The sequence below is a fragment of the Lepidochelys kempii genome, chromosome 2, assembly GCF_965140265.1.
Source record: "Lepidochelys kempii isolate rLepKem1 chromosome 2, rLepKem1.hap2, whole genome shotgun sequence".
NCBI lineage: Eukaryota > Metazoa > Chordata > Testudines > Cheloniidae > Lepidochelys > Lepidochelys kempii.
Window position 1 is genome coordinate 144435762 of NC_133257.1, and position 19842 is coordinate 144455603.

The window sequence follows — 19842 nt, forward strand, 5'->3', positions numbered from 1 at the left end:
GAGCTCTCAGTGGAGAGGCAGGTGAAGTTTCTCTTGCAGATTGGCCTGGTTCTGAGGAGGGTATTGGGACTAGGGTAGTATGGCCAGTAGGCCGTATCCGGGGAATGTTGAGATGGTCCTCACAGCATGGGGTACCAGTGGATCTGTGGTGGTTGAAGTGGTGGGTGTTGCCAAGACCAGGACAGCCTCCATGAATGCAAGTATGGATGGTTAGGAAGTAACGACAGTCCCTCCCCAGCTTCCTGTTCGTTGGTGGATGAGAAGGCAGACTCTGGTTCCATTGGTGGTACCGCGGGAGCCAATGAAAGGGTGTACACTATTGGAGTGGGTGGAAAGGGGTTCCGCAGTTGAGGCATATCCTAAGGGGGAGAAATAATCTCCCTAGAGGTAGAAAGGCCTGACAGACCCCAGGTCTGTCAAGATGAATACATCCTGGGGCTCAAACACAGTTCCCGATTTCCCTGGTGATAGAGATACCCTCTCTTTACTTGGTACTGGTGTTGGTACCATGGACTTCCCCAGAGCGGGCAGATTCCGCATCTTGTGGGGCATCTGTGCTGACAGTACTAGTGGACTAGTGCTCAGAACCACCAGATCCCATTGTTTGTGGGACTTCATTTCATGTCTATGGGGTTTGGTGCATGCTCTGTCTCTGTGGCTTGAGCTCATGGAAGGATTGTCCACTTTCTTTGTCTTTGACTTAGCCCCATGCTTATGGGTATACTACCTTACCTCTCGATTAGTCCCTGGCATGGGGTCCACAGGGGCAGTTCCACTGGCACCAGATTCAGACTTGGTAGTAGGAGGTGCGCTGATGTATGGGGTGGGGTGTCCTCTGGCCTGGGTCCGAATGAGGCCTCATGGTGAGTTCAGTGAGGTGCTTCTGGAGGTGGAGAGCCTGATCTTCTCAAGAACAGCTGGGGAAGGACTGGCAGATACCTGGGTGAGATGTGAGCTTCCCCAAGCAGTAGAAGCAGTATTGGTGTTTGTCACATACTGAGAAGAAGTGCGGACAGGAGGCACTGAGTTTGAAGCCCTGTTTCCTGGGTATAGTCTGGTACCCACACAAGGATACAGGGGAGGTAGTGGGAGTGAAGAGAAATTCTCTGATTCTGGGTGCATGGTGTGCATGCATAACCTTCCACTGGGGGTTAACCTTCCACATCACTTGAAGAATCATCATCACATGTTTCCACACTCTGGAAAGAAAAAAATCATGAAACCTACCTGGAGATCATGCAAGGAACCCAAATCAACTATCAAAAACACTGACGAGAGCAATCCAACACAATAACAAAAATGGAACCAACTACAACTCCACAAACCACAGAATACCACTTCTGAGAGAAACCATGGTACCAGGACCCACCACATAGACACTACATGACACCCTAACATTATCAATTTATCAAGACCAACCCTAACAGGAACTGAATTATCTGTACTCTCCAAGAGACTGATCTTCTGCTTACCACAGAACCTGATACCATACTAACATGTGGAGAATTAGAAGTATTCGTTCACCTGACTCCACCTCAAACAATTCTTTCACAGCAGTGACGACACTACCCACAACTACCAAGTCCCCATAGACAGTCATAAGAAAAGAAAGAATCTGGACTGGATACTCCACAGTGGATTAAACGGCACACTTGATCGTTACATTGATTGCTTCAGGAAAAAACCTGACTGAGATCCCTAGCAAACATCATATCCATGACAATCTCTCCACTGCTGAAAGGACAAGTATACAGAACTTGAAACCGAACCACCAGATAGCAATCCAACCAGCAGACAAAGGGGGTGCCATTGTAGTTCTCCACCATCATGACTATGTCAATGAGGCCAACCAACAACTCTCTGACACCACCTACTATAAAGAACTCAAAGAAGACCCCACGCTAGAATTCATCCAAGAATTTAAGGATATCATCAAATCTTTCCTCAAACACCACACAAAAAACCATCTACATCCTCATCCCCCACGAACCCACCCCAGGGACCTTCTACATGCTTCTCAAAATACACAAACAAGGGAACTGAAGCAGGCCCATCATATCTAGCCATGGCATTCTTACAGAAGTAATATCAGGACTCATAGAAACCATCCTCAAACTCACACAAAGGGCCAGCTTCCTCCAAGACATCCCTGATACCAGCCACGTGGTGGGGGGAGGGGTAAAGCAATCATCCCAGAGAACTGGATGGGGAGAGGGGCTCGTTTGGTTTCTGCTGCTGCATGTTAACAGGAAAACCACAGCGCTAAATGGCCAACTCAACGTGCTTTGCTTGGTATGGGAGAGGAGGGCACTGCTGTTATGACGGTTGCAGAATCCAAAAGACTATGGCTTACCATGGCCGCCTGCAAGCCGAATTCTGTTGCCCGGCACTGCGTGTGTGATCTCTAACACCAAAGCCACAGGCACTCAATATAAGATACAAAATGCAACCTTGTACCAAAATCACATGTGCTATGTAATGTGAATAGTGTTGTTCACCGTGAAAGAGTAAAGCCATTGTTCTGTAAAATGTATCTTTTAAAATACTTCACTCCCTTTTTTTCCTCCAGCAGCTGCATAGTTTCTAGCCTCCCTCCTCCGTCCCAAAGGCTATCTCAGATAAGGCGGCGAAAAAAACGCACGCACAATGAAATGTTCTCTGAGCTCATGCAGTCATCTGGCACTGACAGAGCTGTGTGGAGGGACACAATAGCAGAGTACAGGAAAGTGGCTGATGAATGTGAGGACAGGTGGCAGCAGGAAGATCACAGGAGGCATGAGACAATGCTGGGGCTACTGCGGGATCAAACGGACAGGCTCTGGCATCTGGTGGAGGTTCATGAATGGCAGCAGGATCACAGACTGCCACTGCAGCCCCTGCTTAACCGCCCTCCCTCCTCCCCAAGTTCCACAGCCTCCTCACCCAGACGCCCAAGAACACGGTGGTGGGGGGAGGCTCTGGGCACTCAACCACTCCACCCCAGTGGACAGCCCAAGCAACACAAGGCTGTCACTCAAGAAATTTTAAAGTGGCCTTTTCCTTCCCTCCTACCCTCCTCCCACACCCACTTACAGGGAATTTAGAGGCAACCAAAGGGGTGGGTTTTCATCAAGGAGAAACAAACAGAAGTGTCACACGGTACCCTGGCCAGTCATGAAACTGGTTTTCAAAGCTTCTCTGATGCGCAGCACTTCCTGCTGTGCTCTTCTAACCGCCCTGGTGTCTGGCTGCGCGTATTCAGCGGCCACGCGATTTGCCTCAACCTCCCACCCCGCCATAAACGTCTCACCCTTACTCTCACAGAGATTGTGGAGCACACAGCAAGCAGCAATAACAATGGAAATATTGATTTCGCTGAGGTCTGACCGAGTCAGTAAACTGCCCCAGCAACCTGTTAAATGTCCAAATGCACATTCTACCACCATTCTGCACTTGCTCAGCCTATAGTTGAACAGCTCCTTACTACTGTCCAGGCTGCCTGTGTACGGCTTCATGAGCCAGGGCATTAAGGGGTAGGCTGGGTCCCCAAGGATAACTATAGGCATTTCAACATCCCCAACAGTTATTTTCTGGTCTGGGAAGTAAATCCCTTCTTGCAGCCGTTTAAACAGACCAGAGTTCCTGAAGACGCGAGCGTCATGAACCTTTCCCGGCCATCCCACGTTGATGTCTGTGAAACGTCCCTTGTGATCCACCAGTGCTTGCAGCTCCATTGAAAAGTACCCCTTGCAGTTTATGTACTGGCTGCCCTGCTGGTTCAGTCCCAAGATAGGGATATGCGTTCCTTCTACAGCCCCACCACAGTTAGGGAATCCCATTGCAGCAAAGCCATCCACTATGACCAGCACATTTCCCAGAGTCACTACCTTTGATAGCAGCAGCTCAATGATTGCGTTGGCTACTTGCATCACAGCAGTCCCCACAGTAGATTTGCCCACTCCAAATTGATTACCGACTGACGGGTAGCTGTCTGGCATTGCAAGCTTCCACAGGGCTATTGCCACTCGCTTGTGAACTGTGAGGGCTGCTCTCATCTTAGTATTCGTGTGCTTCAGGGCAGGGGAAAGCAAGTCATAAAGTTCCATAAAAGTGTCCTTACGCATGTGAAAGTTTCAAAGCCACTGGGAATCATCCCAAACCTGCAACACTATGTGGTCCCACCACTCTGTGCTTGTTTCCCAGGCCCAAAATCGGCATTCCACAGCATGGGCCTGCCCCAGTAACACCATGATCTCCAAATTGCTGAGGACCGCAGTTTGAGAGAAATCTGTGTTCATGTCCTCATCACCGCGCTGCCGTCGCCTCCTTGCCTGGTTTCTCAGGTGCTGGTTCTGCATAAATTGCACGATAATGTGCGAGGTGTTTACAATGGTCATAACTGCTGTGATGAGCTGAACAAGCTCCAGACTTGCCGTGCTATGGCATCTGCTTGGGCAATCCAGGGAAAAGGGTGCGAAACAATTGTCTGCCGTTGCTCTGATGGAGGGAGGGGCGACTGACAACATGGCTTACAGGGTTGGCTTACAGGGAATTAAAATCAACAAAGGTGGTGGCTTTGCATCAAGGAGAAACAGAATGACCCCCTCAAAGATAGAACTCAAAACCCTGGGTTTAACAGGCCGTTGATTTCATGGAGAGAGGGAGGAGAAAATGAATACAAAACAAATCTGGTCTATTTCTTGTTTTGATCCACTTCATCTATCTTTATACATCTTGCTGGCAGCAGACTGTGCAGTATGACTGCTGGCCATCGTCGTCTCCTGGCTGCTCATTAAAAGACGGTGCAATAGGACTGCCAGTGGGACTGAATCGCCATGAGATGAAACTTAAAAGAGTAATGACCTGGCTGAGACACTCCCATGTTTGCCCAGGTGCCCCTGACCTCACTGAGGTCAGTTAAAAGAGCACCCTGGAGTATGTTGACGATGGCTACCACTCATACTGCACTGTCTGCTGCCAAAAGGCAATGAACGGCTGCTGTGTAGCAATGCAGTACCACGTCTGCCAACACCCAGGAGACATATGGTGATGGTGAGCTGAGCAGGCTCCATGCTTGCCATAATATGGCGTCTGCTCTGGTAACCCAGGAAAAAAGGCATGAAACGATTGTCTGCCATTGCTTTCACAGAGGGAGGGAGGGAAGGGGGGCCTGACGATATGTACCCAGAACCACCCACGACAATGTTTTTGCCCCATGAGGCATTGGGATTTCTACCCAGAATTCAAATGGGCTGCGGAGACTGCGGGATAGCTATCCACAGTGCAACACTCCGGAAGTCGGTACTGTGGACGCACTCCGCCAACTAAATGCACTTAGAGCATTTATGTGGGGACACACAAAATCAACTGTATAAAAACGTGTTCTACAAAACCGAATTTTAGAAATTCAACCTAATTCCGTAGTGTAGACATGGCCTAAGACCTGAAGAGCTCTGTGTAGCTCAAAAGCTTGTCTCTTTCACCAACATATGTTGGTCCAATAAAATATATTACCTCACCCACCTTTCATGATAAGGCATTTTCCAATTCTTTACTCATTCTCATGGCTCTCCTCTGTGACCTTTACAATTTTTCAATATTCTTCTTGGATTGTAGACACCAAAACTGGATGCAGTATTTCAGTAACACTCACACCAGTGCCAAATACAGAGGTAAAATAACTTCGCTATTCCAACTCCACATTACCCTTTTATATCTCCAAGGATCACATTAGCTCTTTTGGCCACAGCGTTGAACTGGGAGCTCGTGTTCAGCTGATCATCCACAATGACTCCCCACTCTTTTACAGAGTCTCTGCTTCTCAGAATAGAGTCCCCTTTCCTGTCAGTTTGGCCTACATTCTTTGTTCCTAGATGTCTGACCTTACATCTGACCATATTAAAAGACATTGTTTGCTTCTGCCCAGCTTACTAAGTGATCCAGATTGATCTGTATCAGTGACCTATACTCTTCATTATTTATCATTCCCTCCCAGTAGTTATTTTATGTTTTCTTCCAGGTCACTGACAAAAATGTTAGATAGTGTAGGGCCAAGAAGAGATCCTTGAAGGTCCCCTCTAGAAACACACCTGCTCAATCACGATTCTTTGTTTGCAATTACATTTTTGTGACTTATCAGTTAGCCAGTTGTCAAAAAGGATTGTAAAGGTGACAGCTGCATTTTCTTCTATTGAATTTATCCATTTTCAGCAGCAGCAAATTTACCCATAATCAACTGACACAGTTTTTTACTGAGTCAGCAGACACTGGTGCTCTCTTTTAGAGACTCCCCTCTGTTGGCCTTGTCAGCCATGGTCCCACCTTTATCCCACACCCTTTACGGAACCTAATATCCAGGGATGTAATAGAAGGGATTCTGGCTAGCTGCTTGTCTCCTTGCCCACTTTGCAGATCCCCACAAAGGCTGGTTAAAACTTAGTCCAAAGAGAAGAAACAAAATAACCCTCTAATAATAGATTTTAAATAGGAAAATGGTCTCTTTCAAATGTATTTTTTCAGTTAGTATTACTTGTATTACAGTAGAACCTACAAGTATCTAGATGCTCTACAGATACATAGCAAGGGAGAGTCCCAGGGTCAAAGAGCTCACAATCTTATTATCTAGATAGAGAAAGTAGTCATGGGGTGAGAGAAAGGGTATAATATATAAGCACAGGCAATGCAGTGGTGGTTCAAAAATGCCATGTTAGCACCACATTTAAAAATAATTTTGAGTGGGTTTTATTTTATTTTTATTTATATATTATGTATATAAACTGTATTCTAGGACTGGGAAGATGTAGTAAAGGTAGGAAGGAATTAGCTAAAAGCAAAAACAAAGGAAGGGAGAGGTGACATTGAGAGGACAGGAAGAATGGAGAGGACCAGACAGGGCAGGGAGAAGAAAAATGAACTGAAAAGACTGTGAAAAAGGAAGTAGGAGAGGGTTGGAGCAAGCAGCCAATCAGCATAGAGGAAAGAATGCTTTGAGTTTTGATAAAAGACACAGTACTCTAGTTTCATAGCTCCAAGCAGATAACAAAGATACATGCTTGTGAGACAGTATTGTGCCTTTATTCACAACTTCCTTTTCTATGCCTTCTGTGGCAGAGGTGGTTGAGGTACTTCTGATTTACCTGAATTACCTGACATGTATAAGACTGGTATAAAAATCTGCCATTCTTGGGAGCATGAGAACTCCCCTAGGTTCGTAAATGGTCTAAAGCTACTCTTACCATGACTTTAATCCTGTTAGCTTCCACAAATTAGGTTTATGACACAGATTGACAGGGCACAATGAAAATTAAAGTCTTCTATTTTCTATCCAGCTACTCATTAAGTCTCCCAGTTTGATGACCTAATAGGTCTTTTCTATCTCTGAGAGTTCAGGATTATTATCTACAGTATATTTCCTAGTGCTTTGTTCCATCCAGTTAAAATTCCCAACAAAAGGGGCATCTTCCTTTTCCCCTGGGTGAATATTGCACACTCTAACATAACTCACTACATCTAATCTTCAATGAGACCAGGATTAGACCCCACCGGCTACAGCTAAAAAATATTTCTGATATTTACATTACATTGGCTGTTTTAAAATTTCATCCCATTATTCCTGGCTATATTACTGTAACAACATTAAAACTAGATTCAAATATTCAGTAAAAAAATACTTCAAACTATCAGTGTTCTCTACAACTGTCCCTTGCAATATGAAGGGTGAGTTTTAGTTGGTATTTTGGGTTTGATTTTATCATTTATCAGATGCAGTATGGGTAGATATCCATTAGACCTTAAGGGCTACATTTTGCCTTTTCCTAATGAAAGAGTTCATGGAAATAAATGCAGTTAATGGACTCTATTCTTAAGAATATGTTGCTTGGAGATATAATAATAATACTTCACTCTCACCCACAATTTGCTATTAATATTAAGCCAATGCAAATTTTGCAAGAATATTTTAAAGTCATTTTTGCAAATCAGAGCTAAGATTTAGTGCTAAGGTGGGAATTGTACTTAAAATTATCATCAAATAAATGACAGGTTTCAGAGTAACAGCCGTGTTAGTCTGTATTCACAAAAAGAAAAGGAGTACTTGTGGCACCTTAGAGACTAACCAATTTATTTGAGCCTAAGCTTTCGTGAGCTACAGCTCACTTCATCGGATGCATACTGTGGAAATTACAGAAGATCTTTTTATACACACAAACCATGAAAAAATGAGTGTTTACCCCTACAAAAGGTTTTCACTCCCCCAACCCCACTCTCCTGCTGGTAATAGCTTATCTAAAGTGATCACTCTCCTTACAATGTGTATGATAATCAAGTTGGGCCATTTCCAGGAAAAAACCAGGTTTTCTCCCCACCCCCCACACAAACCCACTCTCCTGTTGGTAATAGCTTATCTAAAGTGATCACTCTCCTTACAATGTGTATGATAATCAAGGTGGGCCATTTCCAGCACAAATCCAGGGTTTAACAAGAACGTCTGGGGGGAGGAGTAGGAAAAAACAAGGGGAAATAGGTTACCTTGCATAATGACTTAGCCACTCCCAGTCTCTATTCAAGCCTAAGTTAATAGTATCCAATTTGCAAATGAATTCCAATTCAACAGTCTCTCGCTGGAGTCTGGTTTTGAAGTTTTTCTGTTGTAATATCGCAACTTTCATGTCTGTAATCGTGTGACCAGAGAGATTGAAGTGTTCTCCGACTGGTTTATGAATGTTATAATTCTTGACATCGGATTTGTGTCCATTTATTCTTTTACATAGAGACTGTCCAGTTTGACCAATGCACATGGCAGAAGGGCATTGCTGGCACATGATGGCATATATCACATTGGTGGATGTGCAGGTGAACGAGCCTCTGATAGTGTGGCTGATGTTATTAGGCCCTGTGATGGTGTCCCCTGAATAGATATGTGGGCACAGTTGGCAACGGGCTTTGTTGCAAGGATAGGTTCCTGGGTTAGTGGTTCTGTTGGGTGGTATGTGGTTGCTGGTGAGTATTTGCTTCAGGTTGGGGGGCTGTCTGTAGGCAAGGACTGGCCTGTCTCCCAAGATTTGTGAGAGTGTTGGGTCATCCTTCAGGATAGGTTGTAGATCCTTAATAATGCGTTGGAGGGGTTTTAGTTGGGGGCTGAAGGTGACGGCTAGTGGCGTTCTGTTATTTTCTTTGTTAGGCCTGTCCTGTAGTAGGTGACTTCTGGGAAGTCTTCTGGCTCTATCAATCTGTTTCTTCACTTCCGCAGGTGGGTATTGTAGTTGTAAGAATGCTTGATAGAGATCTTGTAGGTGCTTGTCTCTGTCTGAGGGGTTGGAAAAAATGCGGTTGTATCACAGAGCTTGGCTGTAGACAATGGATTGTGTGGTGTGGTCAGGGTGAAAGCTGGAGGCATGTAGGTAGGAATAGCGGTCAATAGGTTTCCAGTATAGGGTGGTGTTTATATGACCATCGTTTATTAGCACTGTAGTGTCCAGGAAGTCGATCTCTTGTGTGGACTGGACCAGGCTGAGGTTGATGGTGGGATGGAAATTGTTGAAATCATGGTGGAATTCCTCAAGGGCTTCTTTTCCATGGGTCCAGATGATGAAGATGTCATCAATATAGCGCAAGTAGAGTAGGGGCGTTAGGGGACAAGAGCTGAGGAAGCGTTGTTCTAAATCAGCCATAAAAATGTTGGCAGACTGTGGGGCCATGCGGGTACCCATAGCAGTGCCGCTGATTTGAAGGTATACATTGTCCCCAAATGTAAAATAGTTATGGGCAAGGACAAAGTCACAAAGTTCAGCCACCAGGTTAGCCGTGACATTATCGGGGATAGTGTTCTTGACGGCTCGTAGTCCATCTTTGTGTGGAATGTTGGTGTAGAGGGCTTCTACATCCATAGTGGCCAGGATGGTGTTATCAGGAAGATCACCGATGGATTGAAGTTTCCTCAGGAAGTCAGTGGTGTCTCGAAGGTAGCTGGAAGTGCTGATAGCGTAGGGCCTGAGGACGGAGTCTACATAGCCAGACAATCCTGCTGTCAGGGTGCCAATGCCTGAGATGATGGGGCACCCAGGATTTTCAGGTTTATGGATCTTGGGTAGTAGATAGAATATCCAAGGTTGGGGTTCCAGAGCTGTGTCTGTGCGGATTTGATCTTGTGCTTTTTCAGGGAGTTTCTTGAGCAAATGCTGTAGTTGCTTTTGGTAATTCTCAGTGGGATCAGAGGGGTAATGGCTTGTAGAAAGTGGTGTTGGAGAGCTGCCGAGCAGCCTCTTGTTCATATTCCGACCTATTCATGATGACAACAGCACCTCCTTTGTCAGCCTTTTTGATTATGATGTCAGAGTTGTTTCTGAGGCTGTGGATGGCATCGTGTTCTGCACAGCTGAGGTTGTGGGGCAAGTGATGCTGCTTTTCCACAATTTCAGCCCGTGCACGTCGGCGGAAGCACTCTATGTAGAAGTCCAGTCTGCTGTCTCGACCTTCAGGAGTCCACCTAGAATCCTTCTTTTTGTAGTGTTGGTAGGGAGGTCTCTGTGGATTAGTATGTTGTTCAGAGGTGTGTTGGAAATATTCCTTGAGTCGGAGACGTCGAAAATAGGATTCTAGGTCACCACAGAACTGTATCATGTTCGTGGGGGTGGAGGGGCAGAAGGAGAGGCCCCGAGATAGGACAGATGCTTCTGCTGGGCTAAGAGTATAGTTGGATAGGTTAACAATATTGCTGGGTGGGTTGAGGGAACCATTGCTGTGGCCCCTTGTGGCATGTAGTAGTTTGGAAAGTTTAGTGTCCTTTTTCTTTTGTAGAGAAGCAAAGTGTGTGTTGTAAATGGCAGAAGGAGGAAAGCAGAAGGAGACTCTGCTGGCTGGAAGGCATGAGATACACTGTCCTGAGGTTGGGGGTTCCACGACCACCACTCCCAAGAGAAGGAGGCGGGTGGTCGTGGTCGGGGACTCTCTCCTCCAGGGGACTGAGTCATCTATCTGCTGCCCTGACTGGGAAAACCGAGAAGTCTGCTGCTTGCCAGGGGCTAAGATTCGCGATGTGATGGAGAGACTGCTGAGACTCATCAAGCCCTCGGATCGCTACCCCTTCCTGCTTCTCCACGTGGGCACCAATGATACTGCCAAGAATGACCTTGAGCGGATCACTGCGGACTACGTGGCTCTGGGAAGAAGGATAAAGGAGTTTGAGGCACAAGTGGTGTTCTCGTCCATCCTCCCCGTGGAAGGAAAAGGCCTGGGTAGGGACCGTCGAATTGTGGAAGTCAACGAATGGCTACGCAGGTGGTGTCGGAGAGAAGGCTTTGGATTCTTTGACCATGGGATGGTGTTCCATGAAGGAGGAGTGCTGGGCAGAGACGGGCTCCACCTTACAAAGAGAGGGAGGAGCATCTATGCGAGCAAGCTGGCTAACCTAGTGAGGAGGGCTTTAAACTAGGTTCACCGGGGGGCAGGAGACCAAAGCCCTGAGGTAAATGGGAAAGCGGGATACCGGGAGGAAGCACAGGCAGGAACGTCTGGGAGGGGAGGGCTCCTGCCTCATACTGAGAATGAGGGGCGATCAGCAGGTTATCTCAAGTGCTTATATACAAATGCACAAAGCCTTGGAAACAAGCAGGGAGAACTGGAGGTCCTGGTGATGTCAAGGAATTACGACGTGATTGGAATAACAGAGACTTGGTGGGATAACTCACATGACTGGAGTACTGTCATGGATGGTTATAAACTGTTCAGGAAGGACAGGCAGGGCAGAAAAGGTGGGGGAGTAGCACTGTAAGTAAGGGAGCAGTATGACTGCTCAGAGCTCCGGTACGAAACTGCAGAAAAACCTGAGTGTCTCTGGATTAAGTTTAGAAGTGTGAGCCACAAGAGTGATGTAGTGGTGGGAGTCTGCTATAGACCACCGGACCAGGGGGATGAGGTGGATGAGGCTTTCTTCCGGCAACTCGCAGAAGCTACTAGATCGCACGCCCTGGTTCTCATGGGTGACTTTAATTTTCCTGATATCTGCTGGGAGAGCAATACAGCGGTGCATAGACAATCCAGGAAGATTTTGGAAAACGTAGGGGACAATTTCCTGGTGCAAGTGCTAGAGGAGCCAACTATGGGGGGAGCTTTTCTTGACCTGCTGCTCACAAACCGAGAAGAATTAGTGGGGCAAGCAAAAATGGATGGGAATTTGGGAGGCAATGACCATGAGTTGGTTGAGTTCAGGATCCTGACACAGGGAAGAAAGGTAAGCAGCAGGATACGGACCCTGGACTTCAGGAAAGCAGACTTCGACTCTCTCAGGGAATGGATGGGTAGGATCCCCTTGGGGACTAACATGAAGGGGAAACGAGTCCAGGAGAGCTGGTTGTATTTCAAGGAATCCCTGTTGAGGTGACAGGGACAAACCATCCCAATGAGTCGAAAGAATAGTAAATATGGCAGGCGACCAGCTTGGCTTAACGGTGAAATCATAGCGGATCTTAAACATAAAAGAGAAGCTTACGAGAAGTGGAAGGTTGGACATATGACCAGGGAAGAGTATAAAAATATTGCTCGGGCATGGAAAAATGAAATCAGGAGGGCCAAATCGCACCTGGAGCTGCAGCTGGCAAGAGATGTCAAGAGTAAGAAGAACAAGTATGTCAAGAGTAACAAGTAACAAGGTTTCTTCAGGTATGTTGGCAACAAGAAGAAAGCCAAGGAAAGTGTGGGCCCCTTACTGAATGAGGGAGGCAACCTAGTGACGGAGGATGTGGAAAAAGCTAATGTACTCAATGCTTTTTTTGCCTCTGTCTTCACGAACAAGGTCAGCTCCCAGACTGCTGTGCTGGGCATCACAACATGGGGAATAGATGGCCAGCCCTCTGTGGAGAAAGAGGTGGTTAGGGACTATTTAGAAAAGCTGGACGTGCACAAGTCTATGTGGCCGGACGAGTTGCATCTGAGAGTGCTAAAGGAACTGGCGGCTGTGATTGCAGAGCCATTGGCCATTATCTTTGAAAACTCGTGGCGAACGGGGGAAGTCCCGGATGACTGGAAAAAGGCTAATGTAGTGCCAATCTTTAAAAAAGGGAAGAAGGAGGATCCTGGGAACTACAGGCCAGTAAGCCTCACTTCAGTCCCCGGAAAAATCATGGAGCAGGTCCTCAAAGAATCAATCCTGAAGCACTTACATGAGAGGAGAGTGATCAGGAACAGTCAGCATGGATTCACCAAGGGAAGGTCATGCCTGACTAATCTAATCGCCTTCTATGATGAGATTACTGGTTCTGTGGGTGAAGGGAAAGCAGTGGATGTATTGTATCTTGACTTTAGCAAAGCTTTTGACACGGTCTCCCACAGTATTCTTGTCAGCAAGTTAAGGAAGTATGGGCTGGATGAATGCACCATAAGGTGGGTAGAAAGTTGGCTAGATTGTCGAGCTCAACGGGTAGTGATCAATGGCTCCATGTCTAGTTGGCAGCTGGTGTCAAGTGGAGTGCCCCAGGGGTCGGTCCTGGGGCCGGTTTTGTTCAATATCTTCATAAATGATCTGGAGGATGGTGTGGATTGCACTCTCAGCAAATTTGCGGATGATACTAAATGAGGAGGAGTGGTAGATACGCTGGAGGGCAGGGATAGGATACAGAGGGACCTAGACAAATTGGAGGATTGGGCCAAAAGAAATCTGATGAGGTTCAATAAGGATAAGTGCAGGGTCCTGCACTTAGGATGGAAGAACCCAATGCACAGCTACAGACTAGGGACCGAATGGCTAGGCAGCAGTTCTGCGGAAAAGGACCTAGGGGTGACAGTGGACAAGAAGCTGGATATGAGCCAGCAGTGTGCCCTTGTTGCCAAGAAGGCCAATGGCATTTTGGGATGTATAAGTAGGGGCATAGTGAGCAGATCGAGGGACGTGATCGTCCCCCTCTATTCGACATTGGTGAGGTTTCATCTGGAGTACTGTGTCCAGTTTTGGGCCCCACACTACAAGAAGGATGTGGATAAATTGGAAAGAGTCCAGCGAAGGGCAACAAAAATGATTAGGGGTCTGGAACACATGACTTATGAGGAGAGGCTGAGGGAACTGGGATTGTTTAGTCTGCAGAAGAGAAGAATGAGGGGGGATTTGATAGCTGCTTTCAACTACCTGAGAGGTGGTTCCAGAGAGGATGGTTCTAGACTATTCTCAGTGGTAGAAGAGGACAGGACAAGGAGTAATGGTCTCAAGTTGCAGTGGGGGAGGTTTAGGTTGGATATTAGGAAAAACTTTTTCACTAGGAGGGTGGTGAAACACTGGAATGCGTTGCCTAGGGAGGTGGTGGAATCTCCTTCCTTAGAAGTTTTTAAGGTCCGGCTTGACAAAGCCTGGTTGGGATGATTTAATAGGGGATTGGTCCTGCTTTGAGCAGGGGGTTGGACTAGATGACCTCCTGAGGTCCCTTCCAACCCTGATATTCTATGCTTGTCTAGTTTTAGTAAAGTCCAGCCATGTGGAAGCTTGTGTGGAAGGTTGGTTTTTTATGAGAGTATCCATTTTTGAGAGCTCTTTCTTTATCTTTCCTTGTTTGCTGTAGAGGATGTTGATCAGGTGGTTCCGCAGGTTCTTTGAGAGCATGTGGCACAAGCTGTCAGCATAGTCTGTGTGGTATGTAGATTGTAATGGATTTTTTACCTTCAGTCCTTTTGGTACAATGTCCATCTGTTTGCATTTGGAGAGGAAGATGATGTCTGTCTGTATCTGTACAAGTTTTTTCATGCAGTTGATAGATTTCCACTCCATACGGCTAAATGCAGTGCCTTGCATAATGACAGGTTACAGAGTAACAGCCGTGTTAGTCTGTATTTGCAAAAAGAAAAGGAGTACTTGTGGCATCTTAGAGACTAACCAATTTATTTGAGCATAAGCTTTCGTGAGCTACAGCTCACTTCATCGGATGCATACTGTGGAAAGTACAGAAGATCTTTTTATACACACAAACCATGAAAAAATGGGTGTTTACTACTACAAAAGGTTTTCTCTCCCCCCACCCCACTCTCCTGCTGGTAATAGCTTATCTAAAGTGATCACTCTCCTTACAATGTGTATGATAATCAAGCTGGGCCATTTCCAGCACAAATCCAGGTCCCCCCTTTTCCCCCCCCCCACACAACCCCCCACCCCCAAAAAGAAGTGTGTGGGGGGGAGAAAACCTGGATTTGTGCTGGAAATGGCCCAACTTGATTATCATACACATTGTAAGGAGAGTGATCACTTTAGATAAGCTGTTACCAGCAGGAGAGTGGGGTGGGAGGAGAGAAAACCTTTTGTAGTGATAAACACCCAAGTTTTCATGGTTTGTGTGTATAAAAAGATCTTCTGTAATTTCCACAGTATGCATCTGATGAAGTGAGCTGTAGCTCACGAAAGCTTATGCTCAAATAAATTGGTCAGTCTCTAAGGTGCCACAAGTACTCCTTTTCTTTTTTCATCGAATAAATATCATGGAACATGGTTATTTGTTACACTGCAGTCAAAAGTGCTAATTCTACAAGATGCTAAGGCTTTAAAGTACAGCTTTTGATGCTCTACAGTAATCTGCATTCTGAATAAAAGAAGAACTTGAACTAATTAAAGCCAATTTGTTGAAAAAAGCATCATTTTGACCTTTTTCAGTTTAGGAACAATTTTTAATTTTAAAAATATTCATATACTAGTGCAGTTTGAACTTAAACCCAAAAGTGAACTTCTTTGTTTCATTTCTACTTACAATTACCAAAAAGAAGAAATGCAAAATTTGGATCCAGACTGAGAATGGAACTTAGCAGAATTTTCAGAATGCTTGGATCTGTGGTTTGTTTTGAGCCCATCTCTTCTTATCATACAAGGTGGGGAATGTGAGGGCAACCTCTCATCCCCCAAAAGCAACCCCCCCAACCAACCTACAATTATCTTCATAGACTGAACCAGATAAAGTTCTAGTAGATCTTGCTTCTTTCACAAATCTTACATGTCAGTGTTTAGGAACTCAGACAAGTGGATTTCATCATTCAGACATCTCAAGTGTAGTTATTAAAAATGACTGACTGCTGTCTCCTGAAAAATGCTATGAAAGCAAAATAAAAAAAGCAATATGTATTCAAAACTATTCTGTAATTAACTGAAGGACACTTACAATTTTCAAACTATTTTAATAACTCTAAATAATTAAGCATACCCTGTGAAAGAGCGAAGGTAACAATTGTCAAAAGTGCTTTTTCTAAGTACCATTGACTTTCAGTGAAATTAAGGCTATGTCTACACTGCGTACCTTCCAGAGGCACAGCTGTAAGGTCTCCCATGCAGCTGCTCTTTGCCAACAAGAGAGAGCTTGTCTGCTGGCAAAATAAAATCACTTGCAGTGAGCGGTGGTGGCTTTGCCGCAGGGAGAGTGTCTCCCACCGACATAGCGCTTTCCACACCAGTGCTTTTTGTTGGTAAAACTTTTGTCGGTCAGGGTGTGTTTTTTTTCACACCCGTGACCGAAACAAGTTTTACCAACAGAAGTACAGTGTAGACATAGCTGAAGGTTCCAAAGTGCTCAAGGCCCAGATTTTTAAGGTATTTAGATGTTCAAAAGGGATTTAGGTACATAGGAGCCTAAATCCCATTGACCATCAATGGGATTTTGGTTCCTAAGTGTCTAAATCCCTTTTGAAAATGAGATTAAGTCTCCTAAATAAGGTAGATATATGCTGAACACAGCAATACCAAAATACTTTAAACATCTGGGGTAAATCACTTTTGAAAAAAAATACTCTAAGTAAATAGTACTATTCCCATTTTTAGATGGGCAACTGAGGCAGAGAAATTACAAGACTTTTCCAATTTTAAAGAGGGAATCAGGCATGGGACCAAGAAAATAAATAGTAGTTCTTGGTTCCCATGCTCTACTCAAGCCACTAGACCACGTGTCCCTCAATTAAACATGATCAGTTGATTCCAATGCTATGCAGCCACAGGATTGGAGGCTCCCCACCCTTTTTAACTAACATTTAGAAATCAGTCAGTGCCCCCCTTGGAATCCCACTGAAATGGAATCATTCGTTTACTTGTGAATTATGTATTTAATAGGTTAGTAATGGACAATTAATACAATTACATGAATTTATCCTATTACAACAGAAGAGAAAAGCACACTCCTGCATTACTGGAAATGGAAAGCAATTTGTCATTTTTGCCTTCCACAGAGAAGTATTTAAAGAACAGAAAGAAAGAAGAAAATAAGAGAAGAGCCAGGATTTGACCTTATTAATTTTAAAGGGTGATCTTGCTCAGTTTGAAATCAATTTTTCTGTTAACTGAATTGGGACCTTAAATAATACATTTAATTTCATATAAATGAGAAATAATTAAACTGTATTAGAAGCCATTTTTATTACATGGTAGAATGCCCCAAAGAACTAGGATCTGCAACAAAATGGTTTAAACATTTCTCATTTTATCAACCATAACTCGTGATCTAAATTAATAGGCACAGATTGTGGTTTCTGCCATGCAGAGGAGGGGGAAGAAAAGGGGAACAGCTGTAGTGTTGAAGGGGTGGGGAGGGTATATAAGTCATTATGCTTCTGAAGGACAGACTGGCAGAATGGCTCAGGGGAGTCAGTGCAAGTATTCTCAGCACTAGCCTTTACTATGTGAGCTTCCCTAGTGCCAGCCACTGGACAACAGCTAACATGCTGTGCCCTAGCCAATGTTCCCTCTATTCTTTTCCATCCATGTGCAAAATGAATTTTGTTATGTGCACCAATATCGAGGTAATGTATGGATGTGCGCCACCAATAGAAACAAAAACTCTAGATATAATATATATATTTTTAAAAAGTTACCATAGGGATAATTACTCCAGCCAGGACAGGTTAGGCATTTTAGAACACACTACTCAAAGAATTAAATTTAAGCATAAGAGATGAATAAAAACTATGAAATGCATAGACCAGTCAAAAAACTAAAATAACAGCACTTTGAAAGAATAAAATCACAGAGAATATATGTGCACTGCAGGAAGTATCAAGAAGTAACAACAACAATACAAGTATGTGTTGGGAGGCGAGTGTGAAAGACAGAGTGTGTGTGTATGTGTGAAAGAAAGAGAGACACACACACAGTGTGTGTGTCTGAGACACACGTGTGTGTGACACACAGTGTGTATGTGTGTGTGTCTGTGAGAGACACATTGTGTGTGTGTGAGAGACACACAGTTTGTGTGTGAGACATGCGCTGCCCCTTTAAGCAGATCTGCACTCAGAAGCCTTAAGCCTACTTGTTCAGACACAGCAGCAGCCACCAGCAAGCTACATCCCCTGTCCCACTCCTGAGACCTGTCATATCCCTCCCCCACTCTGTGGAGATAGGGTGGGGGAGGAGGACACCTTGCTGTCAGAAACACCCCCTCCGCTCCCTCCAGGAGGCTCCTGGGAGCTGCTGGCCAGGGACTCCAAGGCAGAGGGCAGGAGCAGCATGGCATTGGGGGGAGGGGCACCTGAAGTGCGCAGCACTTGATAAACTGCTGGTAGCCAAGCAGCTTACAGGGAACTTAGGTCCTAGCCATACCACCTACCCAGCTGAGTATCTCCCCTCCCTCTTCTTGGTGCTATAGAGTATCACTGGGCATGTTTGCCTGGCTCTGCCTATCATATAAGAAGAGCTAGATCATCATTCTACCTGGAAGGGAGGAGGGGAATGAGGCTCTTTGTATTCTCTTCCTCATTAATGCACTCACATAGGGCAAGACAGAATGTAGCCCCTTATGTTGTTTCTGTGTTATTTAAAATAATTTTAGCTAGTATTTTTACCCCGTCTCACTACCAGTCTCTCTGATTTAAATAACACACGTTTTTCATAACATTTTCAAAGTCACCTTAGTGGCTTAGCTTTCATCCCACTAACTTAGTCACTTTGGCACTTTCAAAAATTTTAACCTTTGTCATTTTAAAACAGATTTTCTTTTTTTTTTAACAAGGAAGAATTTTCAATTAAATGGTGTGTAAATTATGAACATGTTGAGGGGAACGGACAGGTGTCAGAAAAATCAAAGTGAAATTCAAGCACTCTGTACGGCATTTTGCAGACATTCTGCTAACATCATAATCCACTGAACTGATCCCTGGACTGTGCTGAGCAAATATTTTGTTGTTTTTTGCTGACTATACATATTTGAATTATGGATTAGAATTATTTATTTTCACACTCAGAATGTTTTAAGATTCTCTCAGTACCTTTTACATTCAAAAATTCTCATAACACACATGTCCAAGAGCTGAATTATTGTTGAGAACGTCTCATACGCAGAGGTCAGAATTGATCACCCCCACTATACTGTATGTTTGCTTTGCTTTGAATTTCTGAGTCATTGGAAGGCCATTACTACTATTCACCTGACTGAAATATCTACAGACCACAACTTTAAAATGTCATCCAAGTAGATCATAAAAATAAAAATAGACCTCACTGGGGCAGAAAGAGAAACAAAACATCGTTATGCTTACCATATTGAATATGGCCAGTGTTAATGTTATAGTAGTAGTGGTCAATGTGAGAGTGATTCGTGGCCAGGGACGGTTTGCAATTATTCCAGATGACTTCAAAATCCACAACAGTGAAGCTGAGGCTTTCTTGCTGCATTGCTAAGTATAGAAAATATGAAACACATAACAGCATGAGTATTCTTAATTCCTACGAGTTCCTTTAGGTTATAATTAGAATGATCACAATTCTGAATGGCATTAATATGTAGGTCAATCAGCTCAAAAGAACATTGCACAGAAGTGTTCAACTGTTATCTTGCCACAGTGGTTAATTATCTTTCTTATAAATTAAGAAAATTCTTGACGTAATATCAGTCCAGGGATTCAGATTGCAAACTAGGTTATAGTTTA

General features: G+C 44.6%; 1 protein-coding gene across 6 annotated transcripts in view; it reads right to left on the reverse strand.

Moving 5' to 3' along the window:
• The window catches only part of ADCY2 (adenylate cyclase 2), a 434372-nt gene that overhangs the window by 46443 nt on the left and 368087 nt on the right, over positions 1–19842 (reverse strand). For all 6 annotated transcript variants that reach the window (XR_012157385.1, XM_073332378.1, XM_073332375.1 and 3 more), the window contains one exon: positions 19453–19590. Coding sequence is in view for 5 of the 6 variants with exons in the window: in XM_073332378.1 (XP_073188479.1) it covers positions 19453–19590 (138 nt within the window). In the remaining variant the exon portion in view is untranslated. The remainder of the gene's footprint in view (positions 1–19452; positions 19591–19842) is intronic.